This window comes from Syngnathus typhle, linkage group LG7 (genome assembly GCF_033458585.1).
Source record: "Syngnathus typhle isolate RoL2023-S1 ecotype Sweden linkage group LG7, RoL_Styp_1.0, whole genome shotgun sequence".
Lineage (NCBI taxonomy): Eukaryota > Metazoa > Chordata > Actinopteri > Syngnathiformes > Syngnathidae > Syngnathus > Syngnathus typhle.
Window position 1 is genome coordinate 2047148 of NC_083744.1, and position 18573 is coordinate 2065720.

An 18573-nucleotide genomic window follows, 5' to 3' on the forward strand; every position below is an offset into this window, starting at 1 on the left:
TATATTATTAACAATAAATTCATCATTTAGGTGAGAACAGAAACATAGAAATGGGCTCTTTTTGGTGAATTGACGGCACTTTTCAAAACCTCCTATTTCTAATACAAATTGTGATCTCACGGTATCAGGATACATTTATTTGTTTGACCCTAAGTTACTCTCATACCGAAGAAGATCTTTGCAAATGATTTGAAGTCACCAGCCTATTATGGTTGCGTAACCTTTCTTCTGATTAGAAGGGAGTTGACACATGTACGTATATACAGTGATCCCTCGCTACTTCGCGTTTCGTTTATCGCGGCTTCACTACATCACAGATGTTTTTTCAAAATTAAAAAAAAACATTTAAAAGTCAAAACAAAACTTCAAAATTGAGGAAACGTATCTAACCTTTACGACAATGTAGTGTTGCTCCAAATGTTCGTTTACATTTCTTTAGAAGTCCGTTTTCGCGTGTTAGCACTATCGCGAATTACTATCTTTCCGCTAACTCGTTAGCCTGACCAGTACTTCTTGTTGGAGACCATACTTTGCGGATTTCACTTACCGCGGGTGGTTTTTGGAACCAATTATCCGCAATAAACGAGGATTACTGTAGTAGGGTAATGACTTTCCTATGACACTCCAGTGTATCCAGCTGTGTATATGATATTAGCAAGGAAAATAAACATTGTTCTGAGGGGAAAATGAACACAATCCCAAACTCAAATCTAAGATAAGTTTGTTACCCCAAAAACATTAATGGAATTATTTTGGGTTTCATTTGAAGAGCAGGAGGTCTCTGTTACTGCGTGGCCAAATAGGAAAAGCCTGCTTGCGAAGTAGTTGCCAAGCCAGTTGGTAGGTGTCAGATGCCTCCTTGTAGTCCAAGTAAGTGTGTAGATCTGTTCTCCTGCAGACATACAATCATATCATTCTCATTCACCTCTCTGTATTTGGATTAGTTTATTTTATGAAAGAAAACAATTGAACAATATTTAATAGGGCACTGACCTCTGTTAAAGCTGTGCAATTTAAAACATCCAGCTATTTGACTGAGAAATCATTAAATGTCAGGCGAGAATACTGCTATCAGTCCTAAAAGTGGTGATAATCGGCATTGCATAGAGTAGGGGGTTTCAACTGGTTTTGTCCAAGGGACCACCATTATAACCAAGAAGGGAACCACTGGTTTGGTGGAATATTATTTTATTTTGCACTAAAGGAGGATAACCTATACAGACTATATATTTGCATCTGTATGTCTATTTTGGGACTCTCAGCTACATTTGACATAATTTGGCTAGATAAATGATTAAAAAAATTGGACTTAATCTCCCCCGCCTCCTCTGGGACGTGGGAAAAGCGCTGCCGGAGGTGGGAAGTCGATCATTGAACTGCGGCCTAGGGTGTCCTGGTGTCATGTGCACACATGGACACCCTTATGCTTGAACATGGTGATCAGTATTGACAATCGGTGTCGAGCACAGAATTCCAATAATAGAATACCGCTCGGGTTTAGATCGGGGGGGGCCATTCCTCCCAATCGGCCTTCCAGGTCTCCCTGTTATTGCCCATGTGAGCATTGAAGTCACCCAGTAGAACAATGGAGTCCCCAGAAGGAGCGCCCTCCAGCACTTCCTCCAGGGACTCCAAGAAGGGTGCGTACTCTGAGCTGCCGTTTGGTGCATAGACACAAACAACAGTCAGGACCCGTCCCCCCACCCGAAGGCGGAGGGAGGCTACCCTCTCGGTCACTGGGGTGAACCCCAATGTGCAGGCGCCCAGCTGGGGGGCAATAAGTATGCCCACACCTGCTCGACGCCTCTCACAATGAGCAACTCCAGAGTGGAGGAGAGTCCAGCCCCTCTCGAGAGGGCTAGTACCGGAACCCAAACTGTGTGTGGAGGCAAGTCCGACTATGTCTAGTCGGAACTTTTCTGCCTCGCACACCAGTTCGGGCTTCTTTCCAGCCAGAGAGGTGACATTCCATGTCCCAAGAGCAGGCTTCTGCAGCCGGAGATTGGACCGCCAAGGTCCTGCCTTTGGCCGCCGCCCAGCTCACAATGCACCCGACCCCTTTGGCCCCTCCCACAGGTGGTGAGCCCATGGAAAGGGGGACCAACGTTTCCTTTTTGGGCTGTGCCCGGCCGGGCCCCATGGGCAAAGGCCCGACCACCAGACGCTCGCTTTCGAGCCCCACCTCCAGGCCTGGCTCCAAAGGGGGTTAGGGAAATCTGAGTCCATATATGTTTTGCCCCAGACAACATGCCTCCTAGGATCATTGGGACACGCAAACCCCTCCACCACGGTAAGGTGATGACTCACGGAGGGGGTGTGACATATGACATATTTTTTTAATTGCATTACAGAAAATAAATAACTTTATCACAATATTCCAATTTTCTGAGATAGTCCTGTATATACACTACCGTTCAAAAGTTTGGGGTCACCCAAACAATTTTGTGACCCCAAACTTTTGAACGGTAGTGTATATATTTATTTAGATAATTATTTATAGATTATATATATAATCTTCTGTGTAAAAAATGTTATAATATATGTATACTTATATTCATAGATTATATTTAATCTTATACAAATATAAGATATAATTTATAATATTTAATTCATAATATTTTATTATAATAATATTTACACTACCGTTCAAAAGTTTGGGGTCACTCAAACAATTTTGTGACCCCAAACTTTTGAACGGTAGTGTATGTGTAAATACACACACACACCCACGCACACGCACACACACACACACACACACACACACAGATACATATACATCATATAAAGAGTATATAGTACCTGAGAGAGTCAGGAAGTGCCGAAGCGTCAGTGGACCTCACCAGCGACAGGAATGAATGGAAAAGTTCAAGTTTACACAGGGCAGACCTAGTGTGCGAGGTGAGGGAGAGAGAGCGAGAGAGCGAGAGAGACAGACAGACAGACAGACAGACAGACAGACAGACAGACAGACAGACAGACAGACAGACAGAGAGAGAACGAGAGACAAATGGGGACAAAAATTTTAAAAAATATATTTTTCTTGTATGAGAGTACTGTATGACTACCTAGCTTTAGCTGTACCCAGTGCCTTCTTGACAACTCCTTGTTTGAAGCCGTTAGCAGTGACATCAAGCGGCTGCACAAGCACTTTACACCAACTGACAGCTGAAATGCATAAAATGCAAATGATTATGAATGTGCTTGGATTATCAAAGGTAGTCAAAACACCAGTTTCTGTTTCATTTGAGTGATCTTATTTGCAGCACTGTTGGACAAGTAGTGTCATCACAATATCAAAATTCTGACTTTTGATAATATACAAAAATGTTCATCATAGCATGAATTTACATAGTTTTGAACTGCCAGTTTTAGAGCAACTTTATAAACAAATAACTAATACTAAGGAAGTACTTTAACATTTTGTTATTATTTTTCCATGAAAATTGGTCAAGACGATAATTTGTAAAACATTTTTGACTCAACAGTGCCATTAAGTGTAGACCAACAGATAACACAATGAACTACTACAAATGTAACTTCAGGAGTAATCAATACATCTTCAAGTGTAAATTTTGTGTTTTCTTAAAGTAAAAGTATTGGAAGGCATGGAGTGGAGTTTGCCATATGTGCTCAACTAACCAACTAACATACACGCACATACACACACACACACACACACACACACACACACACACACGCACGCACGCACGCACACACACACACAAGCAGACTTTTCTTTGTATGAGATACTGTCATTCATAGGTTAAGAACTCAGATCCCTTATAAGAGAAAATTGGACTCAATTGCCCCCTCTGGAGTCAGGCCTGGAGGTGGGGCTCAAAGGCGAGCATCTGCTGGCCGGGCCTTCACCCATGGGGCCCGGCTGGGCATAGCACAAAAAGGCATCGTAGATCACCCTTCCCATGAGCTCACCACCTGTAGGAGGGGCCAAAGAGGTCAGGTGCACAGTGAGCTGGGTGGCGGCCAAAGGCGGGGGCCTTAGCTGTCCGATACCCGGCTACAAAAGCTGGCTCTAGGGATGTGGAATGTCACTTCTATGGCCCAAGCTGGTGTGCGAGACAAAAAAGTTCCAACAAGACATACAGTGTAGGGGTGTAAATCGCAGGTATGGTCACGATACGATATCGTATCGATACAAAGAACCACGATACGATATTTGCCGATATCTTAAAGCCTGCTGTGATTCATTCACGATACATCACGATATAATGCTCTACGATCGGTATAGAACAATATCCTGATTTATAACAATTTGTACGCAAAATCAACAAGGTGCTGTACTTTATTTAGGAAATTACAAAGTGCTTCCAAACGAATGACTTGAAGCCCAAAGGGGAACGAATTTCCTCGTCTTCTTGGACACTAGCCATAGCACCAGCCCAGGAGCCGCGTAGTTGTCGGCTCCCCTTTCACGTGCCTGCTCTGCTTACAACACAACACGCCGTGCACTGCTCCCGGAAAAAGGAAGCAAGCAACAATGAACTGGATTTCAAAATAAAGTCGCGTCTAATGTCCGAGGTAAAAAACGGGCGATATAGATCGATGTTTACTAGGGGTGAAACGATTCATTAATACACATCGATTAATCGATATAATGCTCTACGATTTATTGGCATCGATGCTAAACGTAAACATCGATTTATATCGCCGTGTTTGACCTCGGACATTAGACGCGACTTTATTTTGAAATCTAGTTCATTGTTGCTTGCTTCCTCTTTCCGGGAGCACTGCGCACGGCGTTGTGTTGTGAGCAGAGCAGGCACGTGAAAGGGGAGTCAACAACTAGTACGCGGCTCCTGGGCTGGTGCTATGGCTAGTGTCCAAAAAGACGAGGAAATTTGCTCCCCTTTAGGCTTCAAGTCATTCGTTTGGAAGCACTTTGGATTCCAAAGAAAAGATGGCTCAACGGACAAGACACGTGCAGTTAGTAAATCCTGCCATGCGGTGATCAAATATTCAGGGAGCACAAATCTCGCCGCACATTTAAAGAAACAACACGACATCAAAGTTCAGTGTTAAAATAAGCACTTTGTATACTACAATACTCTTGTAATTTCCTAAATAAAGAGTTTGCAGTACCTTGTTGATTTTGCGTATGAATTGTTATAAATCAGGATATTGTTCTATATTTTTTATTTAAAAAAAAAAATCGATCGTAGAGCACTATATCGTGATATATCGTGAATGAATCGCAGCAGGCTTTAAGATATCGGCAAATATCGTATCGTAGTTCTTTGTATCGATATGATATCGTATCGTGACAAAACCCGCGATTTACACCCCTAATGTTTACGTTTAGCATCGATGCCAACAAATCGTAGAGCATTATATCGATTAATCGATGTGTATCGATGAATCGTTACACCCCTAATACAGTGCCTTCAAATTATTGATATTGCTGCTATATGAGATTTGATTTTTCTCGTTTTGCCACCATACAGCAATTACTAAGTAGAGAAAATATTCATAGTTAGCATTTTAGTATCTTCAATTCTGTCTGTAATTCCATTATTCTATACATTCTAGATATTCTTTACTATCTAATATTCAAATGTAGTAGTCAGACTTGCCTCCACACACAGTGTGGGTTCTGGTACCAGTCCTCTTGAGAACGGTTAAACTCTCTTCCCCCTCTGGAGTTGCCCTCGGTGAGAGGCGCTGAGCAGGTTTGGCAGGTGTGGGCATACTTATTGCTCCACAGCTAGGCACCTGTACATTGGGGTTCACCCCGGTGAACAAGAGGGTAGCCTCCCTTCGCCTCCAGGTGGGTGGACAGGTTTTGACTGTTACCGTAAATTCCGGACTATAAGCCGCGACTTTTTTCCAAAATTTTGAACCCTGCGGCTTATAGTCAGGTGCGGCTTATATGAGGATTTTTTCGTGATTTTTGTGATGACTTGATCACTTTTATACACTGCGGCATCTTGAAGAAAAAAACAAACACAAAAATACTATTTTGAAACACTACTATGGCTGCTGCTTATTCTGGCTATGTTGCTTGTGACTATTATGAGCTTTAGTAGGAATGCACGCTAGGTGACCTGCGTCAAAGGGCTCTAAACCCTTTCTCTTACTCTGCCATGTGACTCAGATATTACACAAAGCAGTGGCGCTGTTTGGCCCATCTGCATTGTAATAAAACCCAATCAATCAGCATTTAAATTAAATTCCGCTGACATTTTGCTCACCAAAAACAAGTTGAACGTGAACTTTTAATGTATTTTATTCAGAAGGTTACTTTGAACCCCGAGGCTCTCTTGTTAGCTATATACCTCCAAGAACCCTGCGATCATCTGCTGCTGGTTTATTGGAGTCTCCCAGCAACAGCAGAAAGAAGATCGGTGATGCAGCCTTTGTTAATTACGCCCCCAAATTATGGAACACACTGCCAATAGGTATCAGGGAGGCCAGGACGGTAGATATTTTCAAAACAAAACTTAAAACTCATTTCTTTACCCGAGCATTTAACTAATTCCGTTTTGTAAATTTCATTTTAAGCCTAATTTTATCTCTATCTTTATTTTATTTTTTACCTTTTCTTAATGATATATTCTTTATTTTATTAAAGCGTGCTCCTATTTTAAACTCACTTTATTATCTTATATGTTTTGTTTTTATGTATTCATGTTTTTCTTTCATTGTTGTAAAGCGCTTTGAGCTGCATTTCTTGTATGAAAGGTGCTATACAAATAAAATGTATTATTATTATTACTAAATGGCGGCGCGGCGAATTTATGGATTTTTACGGCCTCCAGGGGGCGCTCTAGCAGGAAGCAAGAGCGAGACAGACGAAGAAGAGATAATGCGCGGAAGAGACATGCTAGTTTGTGTTTTGAAAGTTTTGCGATTCACGCACACACCCTCATCATGGAGAAAACACTAAGAAAGTCATTTGATGCAGCTTTTAAGTTAAAAGCAATCGATTTGGCTGTCAAAGAGGGAAATAGAGCTTAAATGGCGGCGCAGCGTATTTATGGATTTTTACGGCCTCCGGGGCGCTCTACCAGGAAGCAAGAGCGAGACAGACGAAGAAGAGATAATGCGCCGAAGAATACGTGCTAGTTTGACGGTTGCGTCACCCTTTTCTTTATTTCGTTGGCCCGTCTACTCTGGAGCTATACGTGTCGCTCGCTAGTTGTAATGTAATGTAATTTAGCGCTTCGTGCATGAATAAAATTACCATGAACATACCCTCATCACACTCGAAGAAATGCATAAAAGCGACGACGAACGAGAGACTGAGAAAGTGTGAGGCGAAGGATATCTAACGCTATTCCAATCGGACGCTGAGGAGGAAGACTTCGATGATTTCAGTGCACAGGAGGAAGATGAAGACCATGAAGCTCTTTTTTTACTTTTACTGGTACGTTTTTTAACAAGCCCTGTTGGTGCTGTACTACCGTGTTGCTGCTGTGTTACTGCCGCGTCTCAGTGACTTTTACCGGGTATGTTTTTTTTAATCCAGCCCTATTAGTCTTGTGTTACTTCCGTGTTGCTAAGGTATTACTGCCGCGGCACGGGCAGTGTTTGGAAAGAAATGTTAAGGTATGTTATTAAAACTTTAAAAAATCTTTCTGTGTCCAGTCTTTCTTTGTTAATAACTCGCGTTGGAAAGAAATGTTAAGGTATGTTATTAAATCTTTAAAAAAGCTTTCTGTGTCCAGTCTTTCTTTGTTAATAACTCGCGTGCACACTTCCGTGTTGCTGCGGTACTACTGCTGCGTCACAGGCAATGTTTAGAAAGACATGTTAAAGTATGTTATTAAAACTTTAAAAAGGCTTTCTGTGAACGGTCTTTCTTTGTAAAAAAACGCGTGTGCACGTGCGGCTTATAGTCCGGTGCGGCTTATATAAGAAAAAAACTAAAATATCCCCCAATTTTAGCTGGTGCGGTTTATAATCCGGTGCGGCTAATAGTACGGAATTTACGGTATTTATGTTTGTGCACCAAACAGCAGTTCAGAGTGCCCACACCTTTTGGAGTCCTCAGAAGAAGTGCTGGAGAGTGTTACTTCTGGGGGAAGCGTGCCTTCATTGTTGATTCGGACGATCGGAGCTGTAGCTGTAAGGTTGTAGGTGCCTGTCATGGTGGCAACCCCCAAACCCGCTGGAGGACACCGGTGGTAAGGGATGCTGTCCAGCTGAAGAAAGCGTCCTAAGGGGCCTTTTTGGCCTGTGGGACTCCGGAGGCAGCCGAGGGGTACTTGATGTCTAAGTGGAATGCAACTTCTGTTGAGGCAAAAACTCGGGCATGGGAAGGGTTCAGTGAGGCCATGGAAAATGACTTCCGGACAGCTTTGAGGAAATTCTGGTCCACTATCCGGCGTCTCAGGAGGAGGAAGCAGTGCACCATTAACACTAGGGGTGTAAATCGCGGGTTTTGTCACGATACGATATCATATCGATACAAAGCCTCACGATACGATATTTGCCGATATCTTAAAGCCTGCTGCGATGCATTCACGATACATCGCGATATAGTGCTCTACGATCGATTTTTTTTTTTTTTTTTTTTAATAAGAAATATAGAACAATATCCTGATTTATAACAATTCATAGGCAAAATCAACAAGGTACTGCAAACTCTTTATTTAGGAAATTACAAGAGTATTGTAGTATACAAAGTGCTTATTTTAACAATTTGAGGTCGTGTTTTTTTCTTTAAATGCGCGGCGAGATTTGTGCTCCCTGAATATTTGATCGCCGCATGGCAGGATTTACAAACTGCACGTGTCTTGTCCGTTGAGCCATCTTTTCTTTGGAGTCCAAAGGGCTTCCAAACGAATGACTTGAAGCCTAAAGGGGAGCAAATTTCCTCATCTTTTTGGACACTAGCCATAGCACCAGCCCAGGAGCCGCGTACTAGTTGTCGACTCCCCCTTCACGTGCCTGCTCTGCTCACAACACGCGCGCACTGCTCCCGGAAAGAGGAAGCAAGCAACAATGAACTGGATTGCTGTTATTTTTCCATATTTTTCTTTTTATATTGTATTCTATTTTTTATGCCGGAGGACTACGGTCCAGAAGTCTCTTTTTGCACCTTTATCCCCCTACTTGTACCTTCCTGTAAATCGGGCTGTTGTTACATGCAGTTTCTCACACGTGAGATTAATAAAGTTCCTCTTATCTTATTTCAAAATAAAGTCGCGTCTAATGTCCAAGGTCAAACACGGCGATATAAATCGATGTTTACGTTTAGCATCGATGCCAATAAATCGTCGAGCATTATATCGATTAATCGATGTGTATCGATGAATCGTTACACCCCTAATTAACACTGAATACTGGAGATGGGGTGCTGCTGACCTGGACTTGGGACTTTGTAAATCGGTGGGAAGAGTACTTTGAAGAGTTGAACAGTTCCAACGACATGCTTTGAGGAAGCAGACCCTGGGGGCTCTGAGGTGGGCAAGGCTCCAAGGGTGGAGTTCCTAATGGTTCTGGATGTTGTGGAGCTATCCTTGTTGACACACCTCTACAACATCGCGTGGAAATTGGGGACAGTACCTCTGGACTGACAGTGGTCACCCTTATTAAGAAGGGGGACCGTAGGGTGTGTTTCAACTACAGAGGAATCGCACTCAGCACATTGCACAGAGGCACGCAATACCTGTTCAGTGTTACCTGCTGATTAGAGTATAGATGCCGTTCGTCGCGGGTCAGTCAGTTCACGCCATTTCGTCAGCTTTGACACGCGGTTTGCCTGATCCGCTGTGTAACGAGATGCCGCCACAACGCACTATGCGAACTTGCTGACTCATCAGTTGCCTTGTGCACCCACTCTACTGGCATTCTAGCTTCCATTTTCCCCTTTCCCTGCCTGGCTGGTTGTCTGTCTGCCTTGACAGACGCATGCCTTCCACCTGATTCCCTTTTGCCTAATCCGATGTGTAAAGAGATCATCACAACCCATGATGCAGGCTCGCTGACCGGCTCATCAGTCCGCTCTGCTACCATTCTAGCCTCCCTTTTCCCCTTTTCCTCTTTTTGCATTTCCTAAATAAACAGTCACTGACAGGCTGGCTCGCACTCTTCCCGCGCTTGTCTGCAGTAACGCACATTGCTCAGAGGCAGGCACGCCCGCGCTATCAGCGTGTATTTAAACATCGTTTTCTCGTCACTTAAAAGCCCGCGAAGTAGCACATTCGCAAAAAGTTATGCACGAAGTGGCGAGGGATCACTGTACAACTCTAGGAACCTTTCAAACACACCTCATATGATTCCTTGATTACGCTACCTGCCCCACAGGGTGTGATGCATCCTTGTCCAGCCTTGTGTCGGAGCTCGGTCTGGGGACGGCTGAAGGGAAACTCCAAATTTGACTGGAGAAAAACTGGTTGAGACAGTGAGAAACCAGCAGGGAGATCTGATATATGGGAGCATCTGAATAGAACAGGAAAAACGCAGAACAAGAGCTCTCAACACTATCAAGACTGTATACGTCGTGAACATTACTGTGAACAGAAACATCAATATCAATAAATAAAACATCAATTCTACACTGAAACCAGTATTTGAACAGGTGAAGCGTGCTTAAAAAATGCAGAGAATAGTCCATCATGTCTACTACGTATGATAAAAAAATAATAAATTTTTTTTTCCGTGTATAATGCGCCCCCATGTATAATACGCACCCTAAAAATGGCATGTTGATGCTGGAAAAAAGCCTGTACCCATGTATAATACGCACCCAATTTTTTTTTCTTCAAGTCCCAATGATCGTCACACACGCAGGGAGGCAATGGGTCCCATTTTTATAGTCTTTGGTATGGTCTTAACTAGGCTGGATGTAATTTTTTTTGTTGGCGTTGATTTCTCCGACTGCCCGTAAAGGCACCACCGCGATCAGATGAAAAGAGAGGAAAGTGGCGTGCGGACATGTGAAAAAGGCGGCTCTGTATGGGAGAGACGTTGAAGAGGAATAAAAACACCCTTGGAAACCAAAACTTGCCCCTCGTCGTGACTCGGAGCCGCAACAAATGTTTCGGATTTGTGTAGGGTACATTGTGACAGCAAACGAGCAGGTGATCGAGCAAGCGTCTGATACGAGAGCATTGCGGTCGTATGGAGCGTGTTTGAAGTGAACAGCAGAGACGAAAGGAACAAGGCAAAGTGTTGTGAAATAAAATATTACCTGTAATACGCATTTTGTTATTTGCTGATTGAAACTGCTAATTAAACTGTGAATTGAAAATAATAGGAAGAAAACAACTCTCGCTCTTTATATAGCTGACGTGTCTTGTGCATCCGTTCTGCGCATCGGATCCATAGTGCGCATGCGCAGTCATACTGCCTCTGTATGACGTCCGGTCCGCGATGGAGATTTAAAAACAAACAATATTTGACAATAACACACCATCAAGGATTGCACCATCGCATCAAACGATGTGTCATCAATTATGAATTTTACTGCGTAAGTGTGTTGGGCAGGATGGCTGAATGCGATGCGCGATTGACAACAAACAAGAAGAAAGGTGATTTCAAGTTTTATTTCGAGGGAGATTTGTCATGTCTCGTCCCCAGTTTTGCTATGTGTCTAGGTTGCCATAGTTTCTGTTCGCGTCGCCCCTCTCTTCCTGTGTCACCTCAATCAATATAACGTGTTTTGTATTTAAGTCCTGTCTGCGCCTCGCTCACCGTCGGATCATTGCATGTGTTACTGTCATGATGTCTGTTTGGTTTCTGTTCCTGTCTTTGGTAATGTCACCCTGTCTTTTTGTTCCACGTCTTTGTCGGTCAGTCCTGTTGTTGGTTTTGTTGTACCATGACTTTCTTAAAAAAAAAATTTTTTTAAAAGAAATTAAAAAAAAAAAAATGTAAAAATGTTTGTACCCATGTATAATGTGCACCCCAGATTTTAGGACAATAAATTAGTTAAATTTTGCGCATTATACAAGGAAAAAAACGGTAAATCATGGTAACTATTGAGTCTATTGTAAGCTGTTGAGAAAATAACTACAATGACAGGTATTTTTATCATGCAGTAAGCCTCACCTTGTGATTAAAGCTCTTTGCATGACCTCGTGGCTAAAGGGGCATTTTCCTACCACTACAGTGCTAAAGTAGAGTGCTTCCTCCAAGTAATGGAAAAGAAGGGCACCCTGGAAGCCGAGTACTCCCCAGCGAGCTAGCTTATCACTGCATGAAAGAGACAGGGTTGACACTCCTCGACCAGGCTTGACCCGCAGTAATCCTGTGTTATGGTATCTGATGCCTGGTTGAAGAGGGTCAGCAAGGCCACCCAGTACAGACTTGGCTCCTGTTCTGTGAACATCATAAACCTCTGACTTCAACAGGGTGAAGATCATAGGGCTAACAGTTGAATGAGCACTGGTTTTCATAATCAGCTGTTCTGAAGTGGCAGCATGTGAGATACTACCAAGTTCTGTTTTGGCAGATGTGCTCTGTAAAGGCTCATCATCACTTGTAGATGAGGATGAAGACAAGGAAGAAAGCAGCTTTGATTCTTGAATATCCTCCTGTTTTGTCTCTTCAGGGTCACTTTCCTCTAGAAAGGACCGCTTGGAGTTTTGCCGTGGAATATGTTCCCCTTTTCTTTTCAGGCCTCCTCCTACTGTCTGCAGATCATTCTTCATAGTTGTGTCAGATGTGCAAGCTCGGTGCTGCCTTCCATTCGTATGGATGATAGAGGCATCACCACCTAGTAAACAAGAGTTCAAATTCTGATGAGATGGTCGCTATTTTTAAAGTCTATATGGCATATTAAATTTAATTTATACAGTAATCCCTTGTTTATTGCAGATAGTTGGTTCCAAGACCTTCCGCGATAGGTGAAGATCCGCGATGTAGAGAAAATACATTGTTACACTATCCACAAAAGATTTAAACTCTTTTTTTGTATTTTTGAACAATTTATTTAACATTTTAAAATCAAACTGACTTTCAGAAACGTTCTAATTTATAATAAATGAAAAAATAAAGAAATAAACAAGAGTAAATATATTGTTACCATATCCACACAAGACTTTTATGAACCTCCTTTGTAGCTTTACACGCTGTTTTTTTTTTTAAACATTTTTTTGTATTTTTAAACATTTTTGTAAAACTTTTAAAGTCAAACTGATTTTCAGAAACATTATTTAAATAAGTAAAATTAAATAAGAGTAAATATATTGTTACAATAGCCACACAAGACTTTTATGAACCTTTTATGAAGCGTAAACGTGTCAGGCTCCTCTCTGCTCCAGCATGCTGGCCCGCTGATGCGCCCCCGCGGGAGGATATCCGTACAAGACTTTTATATAAATCCATCCATCCATCTTCTTCCGCTTATCCGGGTTCGGGTCGCGGGGGCAGCAGCTTTAGGAGGGACTCCCAGACTTCCACCTCCCCAGCCACTTTATCCAGCTCATCCCGGGGGATCCCAAGGCGTTCCCAGGCCAGCTGAGAGACATAGTCTCTCCAGCGCGTCCTGGGTTGTCCCTAGGGTCTCCTACCGGTGGGACATGCCCGGAACACCTCCCCAGGGAGGCGTCCAGGAGGCATCCTGATGAGATTTCCTTCATTGCTGCACTTTATATTTATCTTATTTATCTTATCTTATTTCATATTTATATAGCTATGTCACATTTTATCCAGCCGATATGTCATTCCTTTGTTGAGAGCCGTATGCATCGTAATTTCGTTTTGTGTGCACTGTGTGTTTACAAAATGACAATAAAGTCTGTCTAAGTCTAAGTCTAAGATGACCGAACCACCTCATCTGGCCACTCTTAACGTGGAGAAGTAGCGACTCTACTCCGAGTCTCTCCCGGATGACCGAGCTTCTCACCCTATCTCTAAGGGAGAGCCCGGACATCCTGCAGAGGAAACTCATTTTGGCCGCTTGTATCCGGGATCTCGTTCTTTCGGTCACGACCCATAGCTTATGACCGTAGGTGAGTGTAGGAGCGTAAATCGAACGGTAAATTGAGAGCTTTGGCTTTTGGCTCAGCTCTCTCTTTACCACGACGGACCGGTACAGAGTCTGCATTACTGCCGACGCTGCACCGATCCGCCTGTCGATCTCGTGCTCCATCCTCCCCTCACTCGCGAACAAGACCCCAAGATACTTGAACTCCTCCACTTGGGGCAGACATTACATTCCCGATCCGGAGAGGGCATTCCACCCTTTTCTGACCGAGGACCATGGACTTGGATTTGGAGGTACTGACCCTCATTCCGACCGCTTCACACTCGGCTGCGAACCGCTCCAGTGAGAGGTTGAGAACACGGCCTGAAGAAGCCAACAGCACCACGTTGTCTGCAAAAAGCAGAGACGCGATGCTGAGGTCCCCAAACCGGACCCCCTCAACACCTCGGCTGCGCCTAGAAATTCTGTCCATAAAAATTATAAGGGCAGCCTTGGCGGAGTCCAACCCTCACCGGGAAGGAATTCGACTTACTGCCAGAAATGCGGACCAAACTCTGGCATCGGTGACACAGGGACCAAACTGCCCTTATCAGTTGGTTCCGCACCCCGTACTTCCGAAGCACTCTCCACAGAACCTCCCGAGGGACACGGTCGAACGCCTTCTCCAAGTCCACAAAACACATGTGGACTGGTTGGGCGAACTCCCATGCACCCTCGAGGATCCTGCCGAGGGTGTAGAGCTGGTCCACTGTTCCACGGCCAGGACAAAAGCCACACTGCTCCTCCTTAATCCGAGGTTGGACCTCCCGACGGACCCTCCTCTCCAGCACCCCTGAATAGACCTTACCAGGGAGGCTGAGGAGTGTGATTCCCCTGTAATTGGAACACACCCTCCTTCTTAAAGAGGGGAACCACCAACCCAGTCTGCCAATCCAGAGGCACTGTCCGCGATGTCCATGCAATGTTGCAGAGGCGTGTCAGCCATGACAGCCCCACAACATCCAGAGCCCTGGGCGGGTCTCATCCTCCCCCGGGGCCTTGCCACCGAGGAGTTTTTTAACTACCTCAGTGACTTCGACGCTCGGCCGGGTGGCTGTCGGGGGACGGTGGATGGGGCTTGGACATGGCTCTTACGCACGCCCGGTCCTATTCTATGGAGCTCTCTTCCACCTCCTTGCCACCTCCGGGGATGGAAATCCACGCCGCCACATGCCTGGAAGTTGACGCCGGTGCTTGGGGCCGTGTGGCGGTGAACTATTTATGTTATAGTTATTTGATATATTTTATTTCGTGTAGCAACTTCTCTATGTTTTTATTGTTACAGTTCAGAAGTTGTTGGCTCATTGAACTCTTGTTTTGTTAAATAAAAAGCCGTTTACCAAACCCACATCTTTCCTTGTACTTTGTTAACGCTACGATATAGTTACAGTGCCTTGCGAAAGTATTCGGCCCCCTTGAACCTTTCAACATTTCGCCACATTTCAGGCTTCAAACAGAAATATATAAAAGTTTATTTTTTTGTCAAGAATCAACAACAAGTGGGACACAATGGTGAAGTGGAATGAAATTTATTGGAGAATTTAAACTTTTTTAACAAATAAAAAACTGAAAAGTGGGGCGAGCAATAGTTTAGCGGGTTTAATAGGGTTTAGAGCCCTTTGACGCAGGTCACCTAGCATGCATTCCTACTAAAGCTCATAATAGTCACAAGCAACACAGCCAGAATAAGCAGCAGCCATAGTAGTGTTTCAAAATAGTATTTTTGTTGTTGTTTTTTTCTTCAAGATACCACAGTGTATAAAAGTGATCAAGTCATCACAAAAATCACGAAAAATCCTTATATAAGCCGCACCTGACTATAAGCCGCAGGGTTCAAAATTTTGGAAAAAAGTTGCGGCTTATAGTCCGGAATTTACGGTAATTTAAACTTTTTTAACAAATAAAAATCTGAAAAGTGGGCCTGCAATATTATTCGGCCCCCTTGCGCTAATACTTTGTAGCGCCACCTTTTGCTGCAATTACAGCTGCAAGTCGCTTGGGGTATGTCTGTATGAGTTTTGCACATCGAGAGACTGGAATTCTTGCCCATTCTTCCTTGCAAAACAGCTCGAGCTCAGTGAGGTTGGATGGAGAGCGTTTGTGAACAGCAGTCTTCAGCTCTTTCCACAGATTCTCGATTGGATTAAAGTCTGCACTTTGACTTGGCCATTCTAACACCTGGATACATCTATTTGTGAACCATTCCATTGTAGATTTGGCTTTATGTTTTGGATCATTGTCCTGTTGGAAGATAAATCTCCGTCCCAGTCTCAGGTCTTTTGCAGACTCCAACAGGTTTTCTTCCAGAATGGTTGTTAGAAAAATGTATATCTATGTTATCATGCGTTCTCTAATCAATGCTTTACCGCAATATTACTGCAATATATGCTTGCTGTTTAGCCTTGCTGTTTTTATGATGTATCACAGAAGAGAAAATTATGGCTGGGTCAGACAGGACGCAGCTGGCAACTCAGTGACAACTCAGCAAAGAGAAGACATCTCCTTTCTAACAAAGACCACTTTGTTAGACAACATGCCTCATTACTGTCTTGCACCCCAGATGAACCTCCAAGTGACCATTAAAGTCAGGGTTTTTCCTAACTATCTTTATCGTAGGATTAGGTTGGAATGTATATAACCAGTAATAAATAACTTAGCTTGTTGCATCCTACACAATGTCGTAAAACTTCCCTTGCTATGTTTTAACTAGAGGTCAAAGGTTTTTTCTTCTGTATCCAGTCCACTCAAACTCCTCTTCCCAGATGTTCTTATCAGTATGTAAACACCTAGTGATTTTACCTTACGAGACAAAGCCCACATGCTTTCCTCCTCCCCTTTAGTGGCTTATGTCTCACACTGTGGGTAGGGCAAATCCAAATAAAAAGAGCGGGAGTGCATACAGATATTTTAGTGTGTGTAGAGATTGTTGTAAGCTATCTGTACTGCACTCCTCGCGAGAAAAGACTTAATATTCTGTCTCACTTGTGGTTTGTTTGCTGTTGCTCTTCTCTTAATAGTTATTCAGTCATCGAATTAAACCTGACAATGGTCCTGTATTTGGCTCCATCCATCTTGTTTGAGATGAAAATTGGGAGGGACGGTCTGATACTCCTTCCATTTCAATATAATTGCTTGCACAGTGCTCCTTGAGATGTTTAAAGCTTGGGAAATCTTTTTCTATTCATCATCATCATCAGTCATTTAGAACAACATTGGATCATTCAAAGATCCTCACTGAACTTCTGGAGTGAGTTTGCTGCACTGAAAGTAAAGGGGCCGAATAATATTGCACGCCCCATATTTCAGTTTTTTATTTGTTAAATTAGTTTAAATTATCCAATCAATTTCGTTCCACTTCACGATTGTGTCCCACTTGTTGTTGATTCTTGACAAAAAATTACAATTTTATATCTTTGTTTGAAGCCTGAAATGTGGCGAAATGTTGAAAGGTTCAAGGGGGCCGAATACTTTCGCAAGGCACTGTAACTATATCGTAGCGTTAACAAAGTACAAGGAAAGATGTGGGTTTGGTAAACGGCTCTTTATTTAACAAAACAAGAGTTCAAAGAGCCAGATATGTGGCGAAATGTTGAAAGGTTCAAGGGGGCCGAATACTTTCGCAAGGCACTGTACATTTGAATATTAGATAGTAAAGATTATCTAGAATGTATAGAATAATGGAATTACAGACAGAATTGAAGATACTAAAATGCTAACTATGAATCTTTTCTCTATTTAGTAATTTCTGTATGGTGGCAAAACGAGAAAAATCAAATCTCATATAGCAGCAATATCATTTATTTTAAGATATGATATAACACAAGGGGGCAGTAAATGAGATAAAGGCGAGTGCTGAGTGGGAGTTACTAGTGTTTAAAACATTTATGTGAACATTTAAATTGTAAATTTAGTCATTTATTATCGTCAAAGCAAATACCAGCAGATCTGGCAGAGGTGTGACTGACATAATTCGAAAAATATCTTTGGAATTATAGTACTAATTTGCATTTTTGCAGTTGTGCATGGGAAGAGGATGAGGAACTCATCTGGATCACACTCTAAATCTGAATTTAAAGGCAGGATTCCCGATGATGCCATCAAATGAACTATCAGCCCCAAATCCGTCACTATTTCTTCTTCATTCTCCATGAACCTGGATGTATTCTACCTAGTAAGTCATAGTTAGGCAAAACATCCACACCATTTAAAATTTTGTTTCACAAATCTAATACAATGGTACTTTCAACAACATTTTTTTTTTTTATGTGAAGCGTGTGAGAAACACAAACATTTGTGAATGTCACTGGGCATGGGTATCAGTGGAGGAAATGACTACATATATTCAAAAGAAAATGCTAAAGAATGTTACAATAATAGAGATGATGATATGAAAGGGAAAACAGCAGTCATACTATCAGCAAAACAAAACAAATAACAAATACCGTATTTTTCGCTCCATTCTGCGCACTGGATCATAAGGCGCACCCTCATTGAACTTTTTATTTTAGAAATGATTTCATATATAAGGCGCACCGGAGTAAAAGGCGGATAAAATAGAAGCTATACTGCAACAAACTGAGGTTGACTAGGGTTGCGGTATCCATCCACTAGCCAATAACCAATGAGCCCTCAGTAAACAA

General features: G+C 42.8%; 1 protein-coding gene across 8 annotated transcripts in view; it reads right to left on the reverse strand.

Annotated features, from left to right (window-relative positions):
- Positions 1-119: 119 nt before the first annotated feature.
- Positions 120-18573, reverse strand: part of adat1 (adenosine deaminase tRNA specific 1) — a 49390-nt gene continuing 30936 nt past the window's right edge. For 4 of the 8 annotated variants that reach the window (XM_061284302.1, XM_061284296.1, XM_061284298.1 and 1 more), the window contains 5 exons: positions 12016-12682; positions 10259-10404; positions 3066-3165; positions 2800-2886; positions 120-892 (listed from right to left, as the gene is read on the reverse strand). In XM_061284302.1, coding sequence (XP_061140286.1) covers positions 760-892; positions 2800-2886; positions 3066-3165; positions 10259-10404; positions 12016-12682 — 1133 coding nt within the window. In that variant the 3' untranslated portion in view covers positions 120-759. The other 4 variants (XR_009715048.1, XM_061284301.1, XM_061284299.1 and 1 more) reach the window with 4 other exon arrangements.